Source organism: Botryllus schlosseri, chromosome 5 (assembly GCF_051294905.1).
Source record: "Botryllus schlosseri isolate E-star chromosome 5, Bs_hap1, whole genome shotgun sequence".
In the NCBI taxonomy this organism is placed as follows: Eukaryota; Metazoa; Chordata; class Ascidiacea; order Stolidobranchia; family Styelidae; genus Botryllus; species Botryllus schlosseri.
This window is the reverse complement of record NC_137240.1, coordinates 13,489,638-13,506,991: the sequence shown is the minus strand read 5'-3', so window position 1 is coordinate 13,506,991 and position 17,354 is coordinate 13,489,638. Positions and strand designations below refer to the sequence as shown.

The following is a 17,354-nucleotide window of genomic DNA, read 5'->3' as shown; positions in this document are numbered from 1 at the left end:
CGTTTTAACATTTTCGCCCCCAACGCCCTCAGTCACACCTTTGGTATTTTCGCCCCTTAGTTTATCAAAATCGCCCACGTTGGGAACCACTGCTCTAGTCACTATTGTTAGCAAGTCGGTGACATCGTCACCTAATTCCGAGAAGGCAAAAAAGTTCACACTCAGTTCTGACTTTCTTGGTATATGAACAAAAAGTTTATTAATTAGCCACATGGGCGAAAACGCAAAACCGTTCTATGCAGGTTACATTGAGAATATTAAGGTTACACAAAGAATATAATGAAAATATCTATGTGGTCGCCCTGATGTATAACTTATAATTCCAAACGATCGCGACTTCAGTAAAAACATGAATGGTGATGATATAATACAAATTCCAGCGTCCACAAAAGCTCTCTTTTTGGTCGCCGCGGGCTGCTTTTTGTAAGGGGGGAATATCAGCTCAAATATTGGCCGAAGGTCCGCAAGATGAAAAAGGTTGGAAACCAATATATCTGATGAATCGGATACGAGCGTGATGCTGGTGTGACTCCTTTAATTCGTGATAAGATCATTCAGCGCGTAGAGTCGGGTAGATTACTCGACCAAAACTACATGCTTCGCATAATAGCTGCCTGCTTTGTTCATTTGCGCGGCTGTAAAAAAATAAAACAGTCCCCGCATTCGTAGAAAATGCCACCTGCCAACTGCCAGATTTACGCCACTGAATGATAGCGTACGGTCAACAAATGGGAGGGCTAAAAAGCTGTATCCAATAGTTTTGTCTCGTTCGACTCGGAAGAAGTGCCTATGGAATAACATTACGGAGGGCTGATCTTTTGTTTCCATAAAACATCGAGATATAGCTTTTGTTGTGGTAGAGGAGATCAAATTCCCAGCGCCGGTGAATGGATAGCGCTCCAGACAGGACCATGCCGGAAGATAGACGTTTGGGAATAAAGGCAAACTAAGACAGGTAGCTAGATGTGTTTGGTTTATTGAAATCAGTGTAGCACGAGTCCTCACCTCGACCCTTGGTATTGGCAATTGTTTAGCTCTATATTTGTATATATCGATGGCGCATAGAAACACGCGTGTTTATTTGTAAAATCCGCTTACACACCTCTGTTTCGTCTTGTCAGTTAATCGCGATGAAGCTTTAGCGAATTTTGGTGGACGTATTTGCTGAACCATGACGGAAAGAATTATAAATGCCATGGACTATCACCTGGATGCCTTTACCAAAGCTCATCCAAAGCAATTCAAACAGGTATGCATGTGACGTGTCCACCAATATTAATACGTGTGTTGTTTTAGGATAAACTCTGGTGTGCATTACCAAACTGACACTTCTCATATTCAAAATACACCAATTCTTATCTTAAACTTAGATACGAAAATCTGCGTACGTCGGATGATTTCAATATTTACATTCCTAAGCTTGAAGCGTATAGGTAAGCTAAGGCAAACGGTCGATATCCCGGATTGCTTGTTTGCAAACGTTCGATAGTCTTGTTGCTCCTAACAGCGGGCTTATCCTGGAAAGTTTACAATTTAAACGCCCGGACGGTGCGGTTTGAGTACGGTTTATTCTACGTCACCGTTAACCGCTGTTTCTGTTAGGAATGCGTTTCGAAGCTAGGTGAAACATCTGGATGGAAGATTTTGGTGGATATATTCCCTAAATGCTATAGCTATATCATTTTTAACCGATTTCTGAACCATACTAATGATGTATGATTCCAGTACAGAGAAAGTAAGTCAGCAAACCTTGTTTCTTAGTTTGATACTATGTTGCCATGGCATAGGTTAGTTGGGAGCCGTATGTAATGTTGTATGGCTCTTTAGATATTGTTATATGTTCAGTGTTCATGAACAGCGAATGTATTGCGTATAATACTTTGCTGGTAAAACAACAAAATGTTTGCAACGTATTCTAGGCTTGCGCGGTAGAAAGTATTTCAGCTTATCAGTAGCGTAGTGAGACATCTTATTTCTTGAGAAACAGTGGCAAATTTTCAATTATATTACGGATAGATGAAATAACAAAATTAATGTGTACAATGGAAAAGCCTAATCCTATCAATTTATGACTGTGGGCTCGCTTGGTTCGTACTCATCCGGTTTCGAAATGCTTTCCATCGTAGCCCTAATGAAATGATATCAAAACGATTCAAGACGTAGCGTAGTTGATCAACAGCGGAGTCTTCCAGAGTCTCTACCTTTTATCTGTGCAATCTACAATTAATACGATTTTTTTTCTAGCGCATGCTTGGAGATATTGATGGGAAATACAGCATCATAGACCCGCTACTGGATGTATCTTATCAGCTACTGAACAACACTTCCCGCCAATCAGAAGACCGTAATGAAAACAAGATCATACCACAGGCTTTGGCCGGAACGGTTTTCCGAGGGATCGAAGAGGATTTGGAAAGACTTATTAGGACTCCCGAACGTAACAGGTAATTACTATTTATTACTGCAGATTCTTACAGCGTATCAATGCAGTTAACGATATTCAGAGGCAGACAACGAAGTAGGCGAATTAGTAAGAAGCTATTTCTATACATCCTTGCCAGGGATATATATCCCAGATCCTTGCGTGCTGCATACGCGTCCGCGGTTTGCCCCAAATTTCTCCTCTAGCAAGGTTAACGTATAGGCAAAGGTGGATATCACTTGTCTGAATATTGACTATGTAACGAGATGACTAGCCGAGTATATTTGATTAAGTAGCATGAAAGGTAACCTGTTGAAGGAGAGTGGGATAGTGTAGTGAAAACGAAACTACTTTTGTCAAAATACTGCATGTGAGAGCGATGTACTTTAACAGACTTTCGCTTGTGTTAACAACTTCATTTTCCCACCTACGCAAGGAACTCGATTGACTGAGTAACTTGCAGTCAATCAATCGATAATAATAATGACCTATCAACTTCACGATTAATAACGCACGTTTAAATCATGTCAATCAATCAGACTGTCCGTCATAATAGGTCATTGTGTACGTACAGGCCAACACAGTAACTTCTAGAGCTCAAGTAACGAACCTTCAACATATCGCTGGCACTATATGATTTACCATAAACACGATGTTGAAAAGGATATCATACGATATGAGATTACGTTACACTCAAGGCATGCGGTAGTATACTTTGCCGCTCCCGGTGTGAGTTGTATTCCATCCATCGCGGAATGCCGAGTAGGCTGGCTGGTTAACTTTTAATCGTTAACTTGATGACTTGTGGTTGATTTTGATTTAGTGTTTTGCTGCAGACACAAATATAATAATCACACCCCAAGAGAGTGTCCAAAAATTGTCAGCCGATTTCACGAATGGTTACACAAATTTCTTCGGCACTCAACAAGTCAACACGCAGGCCCGTACTTGAAAATTTCCAGCGGACAGGCCCGAGCGATGACTAGTGACAGGACGACGCTAAGTGATTATGCTGTAACCAGTGAAAATGACATTGTCTGAACAAATATCCAGGACCGTAACTGCCGCTCCCCAACCCCCCCCCCCAATTGGGGGGGGGGCGAGGTTGAAGGGGGCCCAAAATTTTCGGTTCGGTTTTTAACATCACATGGGGGGCCCAAGACCAACGTTTTTTTTGGGGGGGGGCTGACGAAGTGCTGTTACGGCCCTGCAAATATCCCTCATTCTGCTTGGAAAACGATCTCCATCAACCCAACTAAATCCCTGAGGACGCTTTTAATAGTGGGCCCCGCGTTATTCGTGATGTAACAATGGCAACAAACAAGGTGTGAACTATACTATTCGAAAACATTAACGCTTGAAGGAGCACTGCACTCTAAAAATGATGTGGTCTCAAATTGACGGGTAAAACGACAAAAAAAATTTGGCTGCAGCCGTTTTCTTCAGAACGCCACCGTAATGGAGCTGCCATTTATTGAAATTTCCACAATAACTTCACGCTCCAGCAATCACGCAGAGATCGAGCTTTATATAGTTGTCAGCCGATGTTATGAAGGAAATATGTCGTACACGCAAAGGTGGTTTAGATACCGCGTTCAACGGAAGAGGTTCAGTCAGGAGATTTATGTCAAAATCGGGCCTAATGTAAAAGCCAACAAAACTGATGTGGAATTTGCGTGTTTTAGTGGAATTTATAATTCAAACCTTGTTTGGTACCATTGTTGCATTACAAATTGCATGGTCACTGGTCAGTGGTCAGTGATTGTAATTTTCACATATTCGTAACCGAATATTTACACATCCACTTATAGTAGCCTATGTAAAGAGTGTAATTCACTGCATACAATTCCGAAATAATTTGTACTTCAGATCTCCGTGGCTGCTATGTAGGCCTATTCCATTTATAATTCTTTTTTCTTCGGAACGCACATTTCTTTCGCAGAATATAGTTTAAACTTTTAGCTCTCCCCATCACAAAATTTTCTGCTTCTCATTTGGCCCCTTGGAAAAAATAATTGCCCCCCCCCCCCGATATAGATAATAACAAAGCACATACTTGAAGTTGGCAACACGCAAACTATAGGTCGTTGCGCAATTATTGTAACACGATGATGATTGAAGATATCTTTAAAATCAAATTTTTGGTACCGTTGTTGCAAAATTCACATCCTAAACCACACTAGACAAAACATAAAATACCACAGGTGTCGCGAAGGTTATTTCAGGGTTGTAATGAATCGAGTCACGATATTATGATGACTCGACTGGACTCGAGTCATTTTCTCAAAATACAGAAATGACTCGACTAGAGTCAATCTGTGTATTGACTCGACTTGGACTCGAGTCATTGGGCATGACTCGAACCAGTCGTATGACTCAAGACTCAGACAGCCAAGACCGACATTTCATTGTAATTTCGAAGAATAGTAAAGTAACCACACTATTGGGATTTCGTCTATTGGTACTGGTACTAGAAAATGCGATCAGAAACTGCTAAAAACGAGGAAAATTAGTATATTATAAATGCGAGCCATTCGATATCTCCAAACAGAGTTATAAAAAGTGGACTTTAAGACTTTAACCGAAAAACTGGTCAGTCAACACAATGACTTGGAATCGACTCGAGTCATAATACCATGACTCGGACTCGACCCTCTTTTCGCTGACTTGGACTCGGACTTGACTCGGTGGTGAATTGAAAATGACTCGACTTGACTCGAGTAAAAACTATAAAAGTGAGATTGACTTGTGACTTGGTTACAACGCTGGGTTATTTGTTTTCAGAATTTCACACGATAGCCCAGCTACCACATTACACTTCTCGATAACTATTGCGGTGACGCAAATGACCGAATTCAATCAAATCCATCGCAGATCTTCCACGGCACCGCTAAAGAGCTCGCGACCAACGATACCGTCGCGACCAGCGACATCGGCGTCTCAAACGAGCGGTAGATCGTCAGGGATACGCCGGCAGTTGGGATCACTGCCGAAATCTCGGTCAAAGTACACGCCACAGGCATCTATAAAAAGATTGGCCTTTACCTCACCAACGATCAAGGTCGGCTCGATGGACGTTAGGGACGAGGTCACCGACGAAATAGTCAACAAACCAATGACAATGCGCTGGGGAAATCTCAAGGTAAATATATGGGTGGTTTGGAAGTTACGCCAAGCGTGTGTGACTTATAACGCGTATAAGCCCTATAGCAGAGATTAGTCGATTTCACTCTTCAAAATCCGTATCGTGTTCTTCTTCCGATCAAGACACTTAATTATAGTCCGTGGGGGTGTCATGACAAGTCAAATCGATTCGAAATTCCACTTCCACATCCACTTCATCATCTGATTGCGATGTTATTTCTAATCAATTGATATCAGTGGTTCCCTCTCCCTATCGTTTATGGTATTGGCCCACTTTCAGTTTTGAACATGTAACGTGACGGCCTCTTACAGAAGGTTGATGACTAAAAAAAGGTCACCCCCGTGGTCTACGATAACTAATATGTATAGTATACATTGTATACACTATGGTGCCTGTCAGCCCTGCATAGACTATGAGGATCTATCAGACTGCAAAGTCGAGAGTCACTGTCAGATAGTTTCGATTGAACAGTGAGACCAATATCCGATTTTCTAGTTTCAAATTGCCAAAATGGTGAAGTTGATTTCTCCGGTCTCGTGACTTGAGTATTGCAATCACTATTGCGGACGCTTATTACCTCGACTGATACCTCGACCCGGTCGTGATATGACCCGTCACCCGAATAGTCGGGGAGAGGGGTCAAGATTCCTACCTTTTGTGCGAATTTTATCAGCATCGACCATTCACCTCCAAACCAAACAACGATCGATAATAAACTGTTGAATTTATCATGTTATCATGTTACCTTAACCTCCTCCGAGATATATTTTTGCAATAATCTTTCGAATTACAGGCGAAATATGTTCTCTACTGGTATAATGCGCTACATGGTTAGCGGTAACGTTGTCTCTAGGGTTGCATTGAAAACAAAGTTCTATTTAGAACAAAACATGTTTTATTTTGTGTTTTTTAAAATTCATGACGTCACGAATATTCAATTGTGACATCATAGTGAAGTGACACTGACAATTGAAAATATAGAGTAAACATAGCTCCTTTGACGAAATCTCTATACTATATCTGTCGAACCGACTATTTGGGGGTTCCATCCATCCCATATCGATATACGTCGGATATACCTGGTGGTAATTGTCCGTAGCGGCGTAGACTAATACAACATGTTTTTTGGAAAGTATTTACACAATTGTGGCATAATTTTACAACTTGAAAAAAGAAAACAATTTTTTTTTAAAAAAGGCCTTACTTGAAAATATGTTTTAAACAAAGCGTTTTAAAACACCGTTTGTTTTAAATGCAACCCTAGTTGTTTCACAGAAAGAATATTTTGACCTAACTCGTCTCATAAATTGTTTTGAGTTGGGCACAAATATCTTTTAGGCTATAGATTTTCGAAGATGACGTTTGTACGTTCAACACCAACATCATCATCATATGTTAAATATTATCATCTGGTTACTTACAACATATCAAGTACAATGCAATACAAAAGCTAGGAAAAAATAGTGCAATGTAATGAACAGATATGAAGCTGTCGAAACGACCAAGTATACGGCATTTCAATCGCACATCCTCTTCGACCTGATGCCCCATAGATCAAGCTGCAATTCCTTTAATCCCAAAGCTTTTATCCCAATTTCATATTCGCCCAGGCAGAAGTATATAGTTCGAATCGTAAATCTTATGCACCATTCGCACTTTTTCAACCAGTCACAAAGCGCACCGCCTACCGGACGAACGAGATCCTGTGGCCCTAGATCGGCCACGAAAAGCGCCAAATGGACGTCTGTATCAAGCTCGAAAAGGGCCAGAACCTCCTACAGCCGTAGAAGGCGAAATCGGCTCAAATCAAGCGAAAAAATCCCCGGACCTTTCATGACGGTAAAGGTGAGGGATGAAATACCAGCGCATGTGCTGTAAACGTAACTCATGTATCATGGATGTATCATGTTTGGATGGAGGGGGTGCATAATTTTCTATTCACCCCCACTCTAATGTGTGAAGACTAGTCGAACTGTAGATAACTAACTTGTGGTTGTTAGTTATGTATAGTCAAACTAGTTCTATATATACCTGAGTCAAACACACAACAATTCCTATATTGGGATACATCCCTTGGGCGCCCTGGATTCATAGTTTTCAGTTTTTTAGGCAAAACCAGGCCTAGAATACTTATTATTTTAAAAAATTTACGACTTTGCGTACCAACAGGGACCATTGCAATTTCACCACCTCTGGATATGTATTCATGGGGATTGGTGGTGTATTTTACTCGTTTTCACCAATTCGAATGGGTGTGATCGCAAAATGTGTTACCACAAAGCACCGGTGGCCTGATTTGCACCCTCCAATATGGGGGTAATCTGAAAAATGCATCTATTTTCCACCCATAAATTGAAAGCACTCTCTCGATCTCGTGGTAAACGCCAGATTATTTTACCATTGCCGAATCTGCCCAGGTATCCGAAAAAGACCTATGGGTGGTGTCCAATTCGACTCCGACTACGTTTTTCACCGATATCACAAATACTGAAGAACTGGCGCGGAATGGCTCCAAGAATGTTAAAGTTATTAGTTGGGAGGATGCCGCTGACTCAGTGCCAAAGGCCGAGCAGGCATCACCGCCGAGGTAAAGCATACTATAACACTCGCGCGATAGATGTCAAAGCCTATAACGCCCGCTATGTTGTGGGTGCAGGTTCGAAAGGACATTGGGAGCACCGGCTCAGTTCGCGCCGACAATTAACTGGTTGAGATACGACCACAGCGCACCACCCAAGAAACCACCCATCCTCACGCCGTTTAAAGGTACAAATAGGCTATACATGATATTTAGATTATTTACCGTAGATATTTCGTCGAGCACAAACTCCTTCATGATGCAGTGGGCCACAAAGAGACGCTTTTGCGTACAGAAACTCATAATACATTTGAATAATAGCGATACTGATTGTTCTTAAACGTATTTTTTTGAATGCTCGCATTATTGGTGACAGTGACCCCTAATGAGTGTCAGCCGAAAATCTTCAGGCATAAATATGAATTTATTATTGAAATGCAACAGGATGCGCCGCCACATATTCTTGCTTCACTGTTAAGGATATTTTGCGGCATTGTGATGACGAAGTTTGTATTCTAGACGGGAAGTATTATCATCTGGAAACGAATCAGCGGAAAAGTGTGAATCGACACATCAACGCAAGCCCGGGAGTGAGAGTAGCGCGCAATGGGGAGGTACTTTCACACAGTTTGAAGGTGAGTTGTCGACTTATTGCAACTACGGGAATAGTGGAAGTGTAGAATTTGACTTATATATATACCTCTCGACCGCATATGATATCATATTATTTCATGATATTGAGAAAGCATGATTCATGAAGAAGCAACCCTACCTGTGCCGGCATGGATAATTTCACTCTATACAGAAAAATAGCATTTCCCAGATCGGAATTCGAACCCGGGCCGCCTGGGCGAGAGCCAGGAATCCTGACCCCTAGACCATCTGGGATCGCGGAGATATTAGATAGAAATGTCGAACATAATTGCATTGGTGTAAATTGCACAACAAACAATAATAATGTTCAAATTCAGATATGAGTTGCCAATGCGAGGTATTCATTTCTGAATTTGTGGTATTTTTTCGCGCTGTCGTAAACACGAATTTTTCAGATCGGGATTCGGATCCGGGCACAGTATTGTAGAATCCATGATGGTATTACACTATAAAAATGTTCTGGGATTCGCGGTGTGTTCTATTTCGGATATGTGCGAGACTAAATTTGTAAAAATAATATTCGTACATTGTTCATTGCACTGGTTTCGCGATTGCGGAAAATAGTATTTCCCAGACCGGGAATCGAACCCGGGCCGCCTGGGTGAAAGCCAGGAATCCTGACCCCTAGACCATCTGGGATTACGACGATGGTATAGAATTGCCGAATCAATAATTGTATTGCTGTAAAGGTAAACTATACAATAATAATAATAGTTGTGAGACAACATTCCACAATGTTCAAATTCAGATATGAAATACTCCAAAAGATGAGTTGAGAATTTCAGTATTAACGGCACTGGTAACAGCTTTTTCAGCTTCTGACACAATGGAAAAAACTATTAAACTCTCGTGGCATGCGTGCGAGAGAGGAACATTGGTTCAAAAATAGATTGCCGCGTGTTAATCAATTGGATGTGCTCATAAATGAATATATATAAAAACGAGGTTGCGTGCTTGTCAAACATTCTCGCGTTTCGCCGCCAATCCCGAAGAGTCTTTCTCGTTTCAGAATTTCAATATCAATTCGATACCAAATAAAAATAAATTCCCAGACCGGGAATCGAACCCAGGCCGCCTGGGTGAGAGCCAGGAATCCTGACCCCTAGACCATCTGGGACCGCGGAGATGCATGATAGAATTGTCGAACATAATTGCATTGGTGTAAATTGCACAACAAACAACGTGAGGTACAATAATAATGTTCAAAGTCAGGTATGAGTTGCCATTAAATGCGAGGTATTCATTTCTGAATTTGTGGTATTTTTTCGCGCTGTCGTAAACACGAATTTTTCAGATCGGGATTCGGATCCGGGCACAGTATTGTAGAATCCATGATGGTATTACACTATAAAAATGTACTGGGATTCGCGGTGTGTTCTATTTCGGATATGTGCGAGACTAAATTTGTAAAAATAATATTTGTACATTGTTCATTGTACTGGTTTCGCGATTGCGAAAAATAGTATTTCCCAGACCGGGAATCGAACCCGGGCCGCCTGGCTGAAAGCCAGGAATCCTGACCCCTAGACCATCTGGGATTACGACGATGGTATAGAATTGCCGAATCAATAATTGTAGAGAGAGAGAGAGAGAGAGTTCTTTTATTCGTCAACCATGAAATATAGTAAAGGCAATGTCCACAAACATTCACGTCCAATAGTATACATTTTTTAAATTTTTTCCTCACTATAATTTGCACGGTATAGACTGGGAGACCCGATATGACCGAAGTCTTCTAGGCCGGAGTCACCCAAGCATATTGGCAGTATTAATTATAATATGGATCAATTTTTTCTCTCAGTCAAGTAGCACCGCAAAGAGTAACGAAATAAACAAAAGTAAATAAAAGACAGCAACACTAGTGAAGGACGGTTACCATAGTTAACAGTGTGATCAGAAAATAACAATTTGACCCATGTACACAGTGGTAATATTATTGTAGCATATTAAATGAATCAAAACAACAAACAACATTACTGTGGTCATGAGATATGTTCTTCTTAGTACTTGGATAATATAAATTTGCAATAGCGAGCTTTAAATGTATGATAAGGAAGAGTACGGTACAAAGTTGGTACATTGTTCCAAAGTTTCAAACCTATATAAGATAGGGAATTTCTTGACAGTCTTGATGAATTCAATTTAACAAATAGGGACTGATTCTGTGAGAATCTTGTGTTATAATGGTGAATTGAATTGGGGCATTGAAAAAAGTTGTTGAAATATTCAGGTAATGTTCTTTCATTATATTGTTTCATGATTTTTACAATTTCAAATTCATACAAATCCGAGACCTTGAGAATGCCCAATTTTCTAAATTCAGGACTGACCCTGCTACGTGCAGGTATATTAGATATAATCCTAATGGCTTTGTTTTGTAATACCTGGAGCTTGTTGATATGCTTCTTGTAAGAGCAGCCCCACACTGTTATTCCATATGTAAGATGGCAGTGGACGAGCGCATGATAAACAGGTAGGAGAAGTGATATTGGAACCAGCTTCTTCAGGCGATAGAGTGCACCAATGCCACGAGATATTTTGCTTGCTATGTATTGCTGTTAAGGTAAACTATACAATAATAATAATAGTTGTGAGACAACATTCCACAATGTTCAAATTCAGATATGAAATACTCCAAAAGATGAGTTGAGAATTTCAGTATCAACGGCACTGGTAACAACTTTTTCAGCTTCTGACACAATGGAAAAAAACTATTAAACTCTCGTGGCATGCGTGCAAGAGAGGAACATTGGTTCAAATATAGATTGCCGCGTGTTAATCAATTGGATGTGCTCATAAATGAATATATATAAAAACGAGGTTGCGTGCTTGTCAAACATTCTCGCGTTTCGCCGCCAATTCCGAAGAGTCTTTCTCGTTTCAGAATTTCATTATTAATGCGATAACAAGTAAAATAAGCAGTTCCCAAACCGGGAATCCAACCCGGGCCGCCTGGGTGAGAGCCAGGAATCCTGACCCCTAGACCATCTGGGATTAAGAAGACGGATCAGAATTGACAAATACACAATTGTATTGGGGTAAGGTTTAACTGTACAATAATATTTGTTCTGAACAGAAATGAAATACTCTAAAATTAGAGTTGAGAATTCCCTGTATTAACGACACTAATGGTTAAAACTTTTTCAGATTGTGACACAAAGGAAAAACTAATAAACTCTCGTGGCATGCTTGCAAAAGAGGAAACATTGGTTAAAAATATATTGTCGCGTGTTAATCCGATGTATGTGCTCAGAAACTAATAACTATAAAAAGGAGGTTACGATGTTGCGTGGTTGCCAAACATTCTTGCATTTCGCGCCAATTCCGAAGAGTCTCTATCGTTTCAGAATTTCAATATCAATTCGATACCAGATAAAAATAAATTCCCAGACCGGGAATCGAACCCGGGCCGCCTGGGTGAGAGCCAGGAATCCTGACCCCTAGACCATCTGGGACCGCGGAGATGCATGATAGAATTGTCGAACATAATTGCATTGGTGTAAATTGCACAACAAACAATAATAATGTTCAAATTCAGATATGAGTTGCCAATGCGAGGTATTCATTTCTGAATTTGTGGTATTTTTTCGCGCTGTCGTAAACACGAATTTTTCAGATCGGGATTCGGATCCGGGCACAGTATTGTAGAATCCATGATGGTATTACACTATAAAAATGTTCTGGGATTCGCGGTGTGTTCTATTTCGGATATGTGCGAGACTAAATTTGTAAAAATAATATTTGTACATTGTTCATTGCACTGGTTTCGCGATTGCGGAAAATAGTATTTCCCAGACCGGGAATCGAACCCGGGCCGCCTGGGTGAAAGCCAGGAATCCTGACCCCTAGACCATCTGGGATTACGACGATGGTATAGAATTGCCGAATCAATAATTGTATTGCTGTAAAGGTAAACTATACAATAATAATAATAGTTGTGAGACAACATTCCACAATGTTCAAATTCAGATATGAAATACTCCAAAAGATGAGTTGAGAATTTCAGTATTAACGGCACTGGTAACAACTTTTTCAGCTTCTGACACAATGGAAAAAACTATTAAACTCTCGTGGCATGCGTGCGAGAGAGGAACATTGGTTCAAAAATAGATTGCCGCGTGTTAATCAATTGGATGTGCTCATAAATGAATATATATAAAAACGAGGTTGCGTGCTTGTCAAACATTCTCGCGTTTCGCCGCCAATCCCGAAGAGTCTTTCTCGTTTCAGAATTTCAATATCAATTCGATACCAAATAAAAATAAATTCCCAGACCGGGAATCGAACCCGGGCCGCCTGGGTGAGAGCCAGGAATCCTGACCCCTAGACCATCTGGGACCGCGGAGATGCATGATAGAATTGTCGAACATAATTGCATTGGTGTAAATTGCACAACAAACAACGTGAGGTACAATAATAATGTTCAAAGTCAGATATGAGTTGCCATTAAATGCGAGGTATTCATTTCTGAATTTGTGGTATTTTTTCGCGCTGTCGTAAACACGAATTTTTCAGATCGGGATTCGGATCCGGGCACAGTATTGTAGAATCCATGATGGTATTACCATAGTGTCCTATATGGTGTCGACACAAGCAAATCGCACGGTTCAATGAAATTGTATCACGTCACAGTTTCCATTTGGCTACAGGCAATTTGACGGTGATTTTTGACCGACTTGCCGAGCATTAAATTTGATGAATCGGGTATCAATCGAAAGCTGACGCTGTACTGCTTGCGAAAATATAAATTTTATTCCACTCATGGCCCTGAAACCCCCACAATCAGCCCCAAATTATTCATTGTCGAGTAGATTGGCAGTGTGACGAAACAATAATGTCTGGCGAAACGAGAGACTAGCTCAAGAGCAAGGATGCGGCCGAGCGGCGAGAGTGGGATCAGCTGACGTCGCGGCAGTAGCGATGTGCAACCGCGCCACAGAGAAACGCTGCGCTGTTGATACTTTTTCTATGCGTTTCGGTACAAGCGAGCACACACCGGCCTTTCCTTGACTTGTAAGGGTAGAACTGGGTCCACGGAATGTATTAGGGCCCTACCAATTTTCGCGCAATATCCTTCAGCTGATAGAGATATGTAGGCTACGACTAAGTAGTCTACAATGGATATGTCAGATTATTATGATATCGATTGCCTTAGCCCGCTTGTTGCGTAGGGCTCCAGAGATGCGTGGCGCTGTTGATACTTTTTCTATGCGCTTCGCTAAAAGCGAGCACAAACAAGCCTTTCCTTGACTTGTAATGGTAGAACTGGGTCCACAGAATGTATTTGGTTTCTACCAATTTTCGCGCAATCCTTCAGCTGTTAGAGATATTTCTAGTAGGAAAAATATACTTTCAAGTAATAAGATTCACTCAAGACAGCAAATTTAGATAATGTAAATATATCATATTGTAGTAATACAACTACAGTGTTGAGTTTGCACTCTAGTCCCCGTAAGCACCACGTCGGTGACCTTGCCAAATTCCGAGAAGGCGAAAAAGTGCAAACTCTGTTGGGCCGAATGGACAATGGACATTCAGTTATTCACAGATGCGAAAAAAATACTGCAAATCCGTTTTACGTAGGTTACATTAGCAATATATATACAGGCTACAGAATGAATATAATTCAAACATCTGTGATACCACTGTATTACTTTTGACGCAAAAGGTCCCCGGCATTCAAAAAAACTATTTGGTGATTGAAAAATGCTAAACCAAATTCCAACGTCAACGTTTATAGTGATATCAGATATATTCCAGTTAAAAACAGGTATGAATTTGGTGGTAACATTTTGGAATCATTTGGCAGGTATGGCCCGCAAGCTTTCTAGTAACGGATTGAATCCGGACAGCGATACCAGTTTAATTCGACACTCCTGCTGTTAAACTTTATTCAACAATCAACATTTTACCTGCTGCATTCGCGGACCCAGTTCTACCCATACGGATCAAATAAAAGCTTGTAATGTATGCTCATGCTCAATGCTCCTTGCTCACATTTAACCATAAAAGCGACTATAGAAAGTATCGACACCCGCCATCAACAGCGCGACGTGTCTCTTGAGCCTACGCAACAAGCGGGCTAAGGCAATCGATATCATAATAATCTGACATATCCAATGTAGACTACTTAGACGTAGCCTACATATCTTTATCAGCTGAAGGATATTGCGCGAAAATTGGTAGGGCCCTAATACATTCTGTGGACGCAGTTTTACCCTTACTAGTCAAGGAAACGCTGGTGTGTGCTCGCTTGTACCGAAACGCATAGAAAAAGTATCAACAGCGCATCGTTTCTCTGTGGCGCGTTTGCACATCGCTATTGCCGCGACGTCAGCTGATCCCACTCTCGTCGCTCGGCCGCTTCCTTGCTCTTGAGCTAGTCTCTCGTTTCGCTAGACAGCATTGTTGCGTCACACTGCCAATGTACTCGACAATGGATAATTGGGGGCTGATTGTGGGGGCTCCAGGGCCGCGAGCGGAATAAAATTTATATTTTCGTAATCAGTGCAGAGTCAGCTTTCGATTGATACCCGATTCGTCAAATTTAATGCTCGGCAAGTCGGTCAAAAATCACCGTCAAATTGCCTGTAGCCAAATGGAAACTGTGACGTGATACAATTTCATTGAACCGTGCGATTTGCTTGTGTCGACACCATATAGGACACTATGGTATTACACTATAAAAATGTACTGGGATTCGCGGTGTGTTCTATTTCGGATATGTGCGAGACTAAATTTGTAAAAATAATATTTGTACATTGTTCATTGTACTGGTTTCGCGATTGCGAAAAATAGTATTTCCCAGACCGGGAATCGAACCCGGGCCGCCTGGCTGAAAGCCAGGAATCCTGACCCCTAGACCATCTGGGATTACGACGATGGTATAGAATTGCCGAATCAATAATTGTATTGCTGTAAAGGTAAACTATACAATAATAATAATAGTTGTGAGACAACATTCCACAATGTTCAAATTCAGATATAAAATACTCCAAAAGACGAGTTGAGAATTTCAGTATCAACGGCACTGGTAACAACTTTTTCTGCTTCTGACACAATGGAAAAAACTATTAAACTCTCGTGGCATGCGTGCAAGAGAGGAACATTGGTTCAAAAATAGATTGCCGCGTGTTAATCAATTGGATGTGCTCATAAATGAATATATATAAAAACGAGGTTGCGTGCTTGTCAAACATTCTCGCGTTTCGCCGCCTATTCCGAAGAGTCTTTCTCGTTTCAGAATTTCATTATTAATGCGATAACAAGTAAAATAAGCAGTTCCCAAACCGGGAATCCAACCCGGGCCGCCTGGGTGAGAGCCAGGAATCCTGACCCCTAGACCATCTGGGATTAAGAAGACGGATCAGAATTGACAAATACACAATTGTATTGGGGTAAGGTTTAACTGTACAATAATATTTGTTCTGAACAGAAATGAAATACTCTAAAATTAGAGTTGAGAATTCCCTGTATTAACGACACTAATGGTTAAAACTTTTTCAGATTGTGACACAAAGGAAAAACTATTAAACTCTCGTGGCATGCTTGCAAAAGAGGAAACATTGGTTAAAAATATATTGTCGCGTGTTAATCCGATGTATGTGCTCAGAAACTAATAACTATAAAAAGGAGGTTACGATGTTGCGTGGTTGCCAAACATTCTTGCATTTCGCGCCAATTCCGAAGAGTCTCTATCGTTTCAGAATTTCAATATCAATTCGATACCAAATAAAAATAAATTCCCAGACCGGGAATCGAACCCGGGCCGCCTGGGTGAGAGCCAGGAATCCTGACCCCTAGACCATCTGGGACCGCGGAGATGCATGATAGAATTGTCGAACATAATTGCATTGGTGTAAATTGCACAACAAACAACGTGAGGTACAATAATAATGTTCAAAGTCAGCTATGAGTTGCCATTAAATGCGAGGTATTCATTTCTGAATTTGTGGTATTTTTTCGCGCTGTCGTAAACAAGAATTTTTCAGATCGGGATTCGGATCCGGGCACAGTACTGTAGAATTGTAGAATCCATGATGGTATTGCACTATAAAAATGTACTGGGATTCGCGGTGTGTTCTATTTCGGATATGTGCGAGACTAAATTTGTAAAAATAATATTTGTACATTGTTCATTGTACTGGTTTCGCGATTGCGAAAAATAGTATTTCCCAGACCGGGAATCGAACCCGGGCCGCCTGGGTGAAAGCCAGGAATCCTGACCCCTAGACCATCTGGGATTACGACGATGGTATAGAATTGCCGAATCAATAATTGTATTGCTGTAAAGGTAAACTATAGAATAATAATAATAGTTGTGAGACAACATTCCACAATGTTCAAATTCAGATATGAAATACTCCAAAAGATGAGTTGAGAATTTCAGTATCAACGGCACTGGTAACAACTTTTTCTGCTTCTGACACAATGGAAAAAACTATTAAACTCTCGTGGCATGCGTGCAAGAGAGGAACATTGGTTCAAAAATAGATTGCCGCGTGTTAATCAATTGGATGTGCTCATAAATGAATATATATAAAAACGAGGTTGCG

General features: G+C 40.8%; 2 protein-coding genes and 11 non-coding genes across 14 annotated transcripts in view; 2 read left to right on the top strand and 11 right to left on the bottom strand.

The window, feature by feature from the left end:
- Positions 1–17,354, top strand: part of LOC145439088 (prostaglandin E synthase 3-like) — a 62,975-nt gene that overhangs the window by 12,420 nt on the left and 33,201 nt on the right. The window lies entirely within an intron of this gene.
- Positions 830–17,354, top strand: part of LOC145439084 (uncharacterized) — a 28,733-nt gene continuing 12,208 nt past the window's right edge. Inside the window, exons 1-8 of one of the 2 annotated variants that reach the window (XM_080316560.1) lie at positions 830–955; positions 1,122–1,249; positions 2,245–2,444; positions 5,297–5,564; positions 7,236–7,412; positions 7,985–8,154; positions 8,224–8,333; positions 8,665–8,780. In XM_080316560.1, the coding sequence (XP_080172686.1) occupies positions 1,172–1,249; positions 2,245–2,444; positions 5,297–5,564; positions 7,236–7,412; positions 7,985–8,154; positions 8,224–8,333; positions 8,665–8,780 (1,119 nt within the window). In that variant the 5' untranslated portion in view covers positions 830–955; positions 1,122–1,171. Of the gene's footprint in view, positions 956–1,121; positions 1,250–1,543; positions 1,736–2,244; positions 2,445–5,296; positions 5,565–7,235; positions 7,413–7,984; positions 8,155–8,223; positions 8,334–8,664; positions 8,781–17,354 lie in introns of those variants that run through there. The other variant, XM_080316561.1, reaches the window with a different exon arrangement.
- On the bottom strand, positions 9,367–9,438 carry Trnae-uuc (transfer RNA glutamic acid (anticodon UUC)). Its single transcript has one exon. It is a non-coding gene; the product is annotated as a tRNA-Glu (tRNA).
- Trnae-cuc (transfer RNA glutamic acid (anticodon CUC)) lies at positions 9,845–9,916 on the bottom strand. Its single transcript has one exon. It is a non-coding gene; the product is annotated as a tRNA-Glu (tRNA).
- Positions 10,266–10,337, bottom strand: Trnae-uuc (transfer RNA glutamic acid (anticodon UUC)). The gene has a single exon. It is a non-coding gene; the product is annotated as a tRNA-Glu (tRNA).
- Trnae-cuc (transfer RNA glutamic acid (anticodon CUC)) lies at positions 11,722–11,793 on the bottom strand. The gene has a single exon. It is a non-coding gene; the product is annotated as a tRNA-Glu (tRNA).
- Trnae-cuc (transfer RNA glutamic acid (anticodon CUC)) lies at positions 12,183–12,254 on the bottom strand. Its single transcript has one exon. It is a non-coding gene; the product is annotated as a tRNA-Glu (tRNA).
- Trnae-uuc (transfer RNA glutamic acid (anticodon UUC)) lies at positions 12,588–12,659 on the bottom strand. Its single transcript has one exon. It is a non-coding gene; the product is annotated as a tRNA-Glu (tRNA).
- On the bottom strand, positions 13,066–13,137 carry Trnae-cuc (transfer RNA glutamic acid (anticodon CUC)). Its single transcript has one exon. It is a non-coding gene; the product is annotated as a tRNA-Glu (tRNA).
- On the bottom strand, positions 15,601–15,672 carry Trnae-uuc (transfer RNA glutamic acid (anticodon UUC)). Its single transcript has one exon. It is a non-coding gene; the product is annotated as a tRNA-Glu (tRNA).
- Trnae-cuc (transfer RNA glutamic acid (anticodon CUC)) lies at positions 16,081–16,152 on the bottom strand. Its single transcript has one exon. It is a non-coding gene; the product is annotated as a tRNA-Glu (tRNA).
- Positions 16,542–16,613, bottom strand: Trnae-cuc (transfer RNA glutamic acid (anticodon CUC)). The gene has a single exon. It is a non-coding gene; the product is annotated as a tRNA-Glu (tRNA).
- On the bottom strand, positions 16,971–17,042 carry Trnae-uuc (transfer RNA glutamic acid (anticodon UUC)). Its single transcript has one exon. It is a non-coding gene; the product is annotated as a tRNA-Glu (tRNA).